This window comes from Vigna umbellata, chromosome 10 (genome assembly GCF_029865625.1).
Source record: "Vigna umbellata cultivar VRB3 chromosome 10, Vumbellata_1.0, whole genome shotgun sequence".
NCBI lineage: Eukaryota > Viridiplantae > Streptophyta > Magnoliopsida > Fabales > Fabaceae > Vigna > Vigna umbellata.
This window is the reverse complement of record NC_142174.1, coordinates 10,639,862-10,647,015: the sequence shown is the minus strand read 5'-3', so window position 1 is coordinate 10,647,015 and position 7,154 is coordinate 10,639,862. Positions and strand designations below refer to the sequence as shown.

At 33.7% G+C, this 7,154-nt stretch overlaps 1 protein-coding gene across 1 annotated transcript; it reads left to right on the top strand.

Moving 5' to 3' along the window:
• Window positions 1-1,015: 1,015 nt before the first annotated feature.
• Window positions 1,016-5,649, top strand: LOC124831947 (UDP-glucose 4-epimerase GEPI48). The gene is made up of 9 exons (XM_047306054.2): window positions 1,016-1,419; window positions 1,947-1,996; window positions 2,162-2,297; window positions 3,239-3,340; window positions 3,615-3,842; window positions 4,161-4,239; window positions 4,369-4,451; window positions 4,924-5,015; window positions 5,291-5,649. Exons 1-9 carry the CDS (start codon window positions 1,099-1,101, stop codon window positions 5,385-5,387), a joined length of 1,188 nt encoding a protein of 395 aa, XP_047162010.2. The 5' UTR covers window positions 1,016-1,098; the 3' UTR covers window positions 5,388-5,649.
• The last annotated feature ends 1,505 nt before the right edge of the window (window positions 5,650-7,154 follow it).

The window sequence follows — 7,154 nt, the reverse complement described above, 5'->3', positions numbered from 1 at the left end:
TACAAATTCTCTCGTACAAGATGTAATTAAATAATTGAAAATTTATTGTAATTATCGACAAAGTTAACTTTATTGATTGATCTCGTTGAAGATTTTGATAACGTACATTGTTTTATTGTTGAAAGAGGACGTTATAAAAAACAACAATTTTATGATGTGTTTGATTATTTTATATGCTATCATATAAATATTTTAAATATGAATAATATTTTGTAATTTTTTTCTCCAAAATGTTACTCTATTTATATTCGTTGAAGAAAAAGTATGATAAATTTGGTCAAGTTTAACATTTATAAAATTTTATGCTATATATGTGTGTGAACTGCAAAAAAAAAGTTTAGAGAATTGTCAAAGAATATAATTAAACATTATCTAATGAAATAAATTTATCATGACTAATTAAATATTTAATTTATCTAATTAAATATTATCTAATTAAATATTACAAGTTTACATAAGTAACGAATGATTATTCATTTTTGTTTTTCATTTCTGTAATATTTTCTCAGGAATCGATTTTTATTAAATGTTTTTTTCCTTTTATATATTTATTTTCTAAGACATTGTCATCCGATGTCGTTGATTGGTTGTTTTTTTTGAAGTGAAACATCTTTTAATTGGCTACAATTAAAACTTTATAACCGAATAGCGGTTAATTTTCGAAGTCAGTTATGCAATGTGTCGAAAGAAACCGAACATCTAATTTTCTACGAACATTACACATGAAAGAGTCGGTATATCGTGTGCGAATGACACCTATAATGGTTAATTCGCGATTAATTAAGAAATATTAACCAAACCGAATAAATAATTAGGGTAAAATTAGGATAAAAAAAATAATTTTTATTTGATTAAATAAGATTTAATGTATTAGTTTTAAGAAAACAATGATTAAAACGGAAATAGTTGTGAAAGAGAAAAGAAAGCAATGATTAATGGAAACGGCCACACTGGAAATCCACGTGGCTGATCTGTTGTTCCCTCCATAAATATTCGCATAATAGGCATTGCAATTCCAATTTCATAGAAGTTGCAAAGCAAACACAACACAGCACATAGCTTTCAGAACTTGTCACGCAATTCTCGCCGTCGACGAACATGGCATCGCGAGTCAGCATTGGCAACCTCACCGCCACCAAGCCACCGTATGCTATTAATTCTCCTCGTTTTTGTTCACCGCATAAATCTTCTAACGCTCTTTCTCACCAAAACGCTGCGCAACACAACGACGTCATGCTCCAAAGAACCGTGCTCGTAACCGGTGGAGCCGGATACATCGGAAGCCACACCGTTCTTCAACTACTCCTCGGAGGTTTCGCAACCGTCGTCGTCGACAACCTTGACAATTCCTCCGAGGTTGCCATCCGAAGAGTCCGGGAACTCGCAGGCGAGTTTGGGAATAACCTATCCTTCCACAAGGTATGCATTCTGTTGCCTCTTTCATTCACTTTCGATTGTTTCCGTCGCTTTATCATAATCCGAGACTGTTTTGCTTCGTGGCTTGGGTTTTTGGGATTCAGAATTTCGTCGATTTAGGTTTAGATTTGTGAAATTTTTGGGATTGCGGTGGGCCTGTTTTGGGCCTAGACGGTGTCTGGTTGATTGAGTTTTTGCTTGTTTAAGCGTGATTGGATTTGGCGCTATGTCGGTTTCGAAAGCAGCTGAAGAGTTCGTGATGTACTTTTTTTTATATGATGTGATTTTTGGGAACTACTGGTTTATTTTTGTTGTTGGGCCCTGAGGGATGTTGTTCTAGACTGTTCTTGTGGTTTCGGTGATTATGTCTATTAAGTTTTACAAAATCTGTGTTTTTCACAAATATTATGGCAAAGGAAACCAGAGGGGCCATGCACTTTACTTGCTAAATTTTACAGCTTGTTGATTATTTAGTTTATTATGGCGATGATTGATGACCGACGCTTTTTGTTGTATTTTCGCTGCTGCAGGTGGACCTACGGGACAGAGAGGCTCTAGAGCAAATTTTTGTTTCTACACAGTAAGTATTATGGCAGAAGCTTCTTTCTTTCTTTTTTATGCTATGTAGAGTATGACAGAAGTTTCTTTTAATAATAATAATAAAAAGATTCATCTGTCGGTGCTTCATGCTCTCTTCGGGACATCGTTGATCTATGAACCTTTTCTAATTACTTTTTTTTTGTAGGTTTGATGCTGTCATACATTTTGCTGGACTGAAAGCAGTGGGAGAAAGTGTGCAAAAACCTTTACTATATTACAACAACAACTTGACTGGGACAATCACTCTATTGGAAGTCATGGCTGCCCATGGATGCAAAAAGGTAAAATCCTTCTTGTTTTCTAGTCATGCATCCATGATAAACCTTAACTGCAGTAAAAAAGTATCCTTAATATTCTCAAGTTTCTTCTACGAATCCGGTCATATTTTTTGCTTTTTTGAATAGAGTTCTCACTGTTGACAGATACAACACGTGTATATCTAATTAAATTGACGCAAAACTATTTGCATATTATTTAAATTGATTCAAGGTACTTCTAGCCTCACTTGTGATGAGATGTCCAAGAAGGTTGGGAAGGTTGAATCGTTATGGGTGAATCAAAAGATTAGACTAATAGACAAAGAATCTTGGGGGTGGAATGGAAGTGTTCAAAGTAAATGACCACAAAAGTAAAACAGGATAATTACACAAAAGAAGATTAATATAAAAGGTTAAGGATGACGGAAAACCTGTTAATGTGGTTTGGATATGAGAAAAGAAGCTTACACGAAGCACCGATGACGAGAGTAAATTGTTTACCCTTGTAAAAAGGGATAAAGGGAGAGTGAGAGATCAAGGACATTGGAGAAAATTATTAAAAAAGATTTAATGGTTGAATACTATCCCTGAAAATTAGGTTTTGAATTGAGGTCAGTGGCTACAGGTGTAGTCAACCTCGCCGAATGGTTGTTGTCAGTGAAGTTGTTGACAGAAATAGCCATGAAGGGATTTTTTATATTATTTTTGACAAAAATACTCATGCGGCTCTAGCTGTTATTGCTTTTGCCGCTGTAGTTTATGTTGTTTTTCTAGAATGTTTAAACTTATCATTATAATTTTGTCGTCATGTTTTTTTAGTTGGGTTACTGGGGAGGAATTAAGCCTGCAGGCTACCATTGTATTTTACACATTTGAAGTGTCATGCGAAGTTTATTATGCATTTTATTGCGTTGTGCTGTGTTCTTCTTGTTCCACTCATTTTCTATCTCTTCAAATGGTTTCAGCTTGTGTTCTCGTCTTCAGCAACTGTATATGGTTGGCCAAAGGAGGTTCCGTGTACAGAAGAGTTCCCTCTGTCAGCGATGAATCCATATGGCCGAACTAAGGTATGGCTAGGAGTGTTTGTTGGAAGGTGAAATTTGGTTTTGATTTGAATTGTGTGTTCACCATCTGATTTTGGGGACTTGTACAAAATATCATTTATTACTTTCTCCTATTATTTTCATGTAAGAGCAATCCCCTATCCTCCGAATTCCCTTTATTCCGCTTGTCTGGATCTTTAAATTTTTTCCCCTTTATTAGAAAAGAAAAACTTGAATTTTATAGACATGCTTTTCCAGGTGTCTTCCACTGGTATCTGATAAGATGTTTGTCTTTCAGCTTATTATTGAAGAAATTTGTCGGGATGTCCACCAAGCGGAGCCAGATTGGAAAATAATATTGTTAAGGTATTTCAACCCAGTTGGTGCACACCCTAGTGGTTATATTGGGGAGGATCCTCGTGGAATTCCAAACAATCTCATGCCATTTGTTCAGCAAGTAGCAGTTGGCAGGCGACCTGCGCTGACAGTTTTTGGAAATGATTATAATACAGTTGATGGCACTGGGGTAAGCTCTAACTTTTCCTATGAAAATTTTCCTTGGAAAGAGAAAATTGCATGAAGTTTCATTCAATCTTATCCTGTCCTCTGTTTCCCCTGATTATTTATTTTTTTGTTCTTTATATGGTCACACTTCATGTGCAATTTACATAATTCTTCCCATCTTCTCTTTTGAATTCCCCTGATAAAATTTATGCTGAAGTAAACCACTTTTCCTCGCTGAATAGTTTCTGTGGGGTGCTTACATTTATTTCCCTCTTTTAGAGATCTAATATTAATTGCTTCACAAAGGATCTCATGGGATGGTTCTTTTCATTTCTCCCAGGTTCGGGATTATATTCATGTTGTTGATTTAGCAGATGGGCACATTGCCGCATTACTTAAACTAGACGAACCTAATATAGGTATTATTCCAAAATTTTATTTATCTTCCAATATCTAACTCTGTCAGCTCCGGTCAATTCTCAAGCAGTGACAACGTGAAAAATTTATGGTGGTAAAATTTTAGTTTAATTTTCATGGTGTGTTTACAGGTTGTGAGGTTTATAACCTGGGAACAGGAAAGGGAACATCGGTTTTGGAGATGGTTAGGGCTTTTGAAGCTGCATCTGGAAAGGTAATAGAATCATGTTTATTTTTCTGGTCTTTTATCTGTATCTATCTACACAATCTCTGCTGTTAGTTTTAATGTCATACGTTAAAAGCATTTTGTATCTCACGTTCCGTTTTTCTCCTTTGCTCAGAAATCTATTCGTTTTGCAGTTTGGTGCTAGCATGTTTGGGCCCTAGGATAAACTTTTTGACTTGAAAGTGATCTAAAATTATTACTCTATCTTAAGTTGTGGATAAGTTGCTTTCGGAATTTCAATCAGTTAATCTCAGTGTCCACATTTGCTATATGGCGTAATATAGACAACAAATGTCATAAAATTCAAATACTTCTCCTCTAAAGATCATTTGTTTCCATTTCATATTTAGTTTACATTCCTATAACCTAAAACATCTTGAACTATGTCATTTTTATATGGCTTTAGCTATTCTCCGGTGTTTGTATATAACTAATCCTTACAATTTATTCAATTGTTCAGAAAATTCCTCTTGTGATGGCTGGCCGTAGACCTGGTGATGCTGAAATTGTTTATGCATCCACTAAAAAAGCGGAAAGAGAGCTTAAATGGAAGTAAGTTTTAATGGGCTTTCTAATTTAATGCTGATAACATTTAACTGATCTTTTAGGCTTTGCTTTCTAATTTTTTCCTGGACATGATATTGCTGATAGTCGCCCCCTCATCCTCTTCCTGAGTATCTTGGCTAAATAATATATGCACAATAATAAATTCCGGGAGAGGCTTTGTGTAATATGAACTTGCATACGTTTTACTAACAAAAATGTTTATGCGCTTCTTTCTTTCCTAATATTTTTTTTGGTACTGAATTATTTGTCTTATATGACAGGGCAAAATATGGCATTGATGAGATGTGCCGAGATCAATGGAATTGGGCTAGCAAAAACCCTTACGGCTATGAAGATCAGGAGGACTCCACAGATTAACTACACAGTATTCTGAACTCTCCCCCACCGTAGTCCATAGGTCTTGCATTATCATGATTTATAGTTACATGGTAAATAAGTAGTGATTTACTATACTGTAATCTAAAAGTTCTTTAGGTTATTGATCATTAGATTCAGGTTCTCTCATTTTCACCTCCTGTTCTGTAAATCTAATATCTTATGTTTGTTTAAAGTGTGACTAACAATGTATTCTTACCTCATTATTTACTACCTTTACCAATAAAATAGCATTATATCAAAATTTGAGTTATTTTGTGGGTTACCTCTAACACGTGATTTTGTGCACTCAGACAAATCATCGGATAGTCCTAATATAAGATTATTGAGTGCATTGTAACAGGGATATATAAAACAAGAACAAGACAGCATATCTAAAATATGAAAAAAGAAAAAATACACGTAGTGAAGTCTTCAATTGATGAAAATATAATAATGTGCATGACAGTATCTATATTTCTGAACAAATCAACTTTTGACTAATCTCTCAAACATCCTTCACAGTTCTATTGTTAAATTCATCATTGGTATTCCCATGGCTGGTTTTTATGTATGTGTATATCTACCTTTTTTATATAAATATTGTATGCCAACCATAATTCATGCATTTTTTTTTGACAAATAATATAGAAAACTTGTATTAGCCTACAAAACAACAAAAGAACATATCATAAAAATACCTTCCCATTGAAAAGGAAAACTTGTATCTCCTGGATCTGGTTCGTGCTCAACCACTGTTCTCGTTGCAAAAGTAACCAGAAAAACTATGTGAGGAGAAATATATGAACGAATTATTGAGATCCCAGAAAGTATCAATTTGCAGACATCGATAGTACAATGCTAATAAAACCAAATTTGGAACACATGCATTCTACAACAATCTATTCTCTCGGCGTAATGTTAGCCTGAACTCTCTCTCGACCAATCATTTACTATTTTTCTCTCTCTTCAGTTATAGAATTATCTCAGATAAATAAAATGAAAAGTAAAATCCAATGGATAGTAAAAGTACATTCTGAATCGTAGAAGTTGTAGTTTGCAGACAGAAATCAACATTTAGAAATATTTATAATTGAATAACACCCAATAAATATAACTATTGTTAGTGTCACCATTCTCTCTCCCTATTGTTAAAGTATTTTAAGATGTGATTCTATTTTTGAATAGTTTATAATTCTTTTAATTCTGTATGAATTTCAAGGCATATAAATGCCTTTGTTTGTACCTTTTATGTTTTATTACAATAAATCATCTGTTATCATTCTAGAATTACATTTTGTTTTGTTTAAATCGTTTTGAATATATTTTTTTTTTAATTTGGAGAAATTCTCCTGATAAGATGTAAATTAGACAGAGAAAACTTATTATTTCAGAACAACTTCGAGTTAAAACTTCAGAACAGAGAAAAGATAAGAGAAAAACATAATTAGAAAAACAAACGTATAATATAAAAAAATATGAACCATTACCATAAACAAATATATATTTAATTTTCTCCTCAATTAATTTTCAAGACAAATAATGAAAATAATATTACGTCCAGGTTTAAAAAAAAAGTTTCGGAAAATTAATCCGTTATAAAATATGAATGTAAGACAAAACTGCAATTGACCACACTCTTGTAGCTCCAACGGTGCACTTTCCCTCAACCAAAGGAACCCCACTACCACACGTCACTACAGTTTAAAATGGCCAATTCAAATTTACATTTGAAAGTGGGAGGACACAAATCACCACAATATTAAAAAT

Coding starts and splice junctions, on each gene's coding strand:
- LOC124831947 (XM_047306054.2), top strand. CDS start 1,099: ATGGCATCGCGAGTCAGCATTGGCAACCTCACCGCCACCAAGCCACCG. Junction 2,298..3,238: donor CTGCCCATGGATGCAAAAAG/GTAAAATCCTTC, acceptor AAATGGTTTCAG/CTTGTGTTCTCGTCTTCAGC. Junction 5,016..5,290: donor GAAAGAGAGCTTAAATGGAA/GTAAGTTTTAAT, acceptor CTTATATGACAG/GGCAAAATATGGCATTGATG.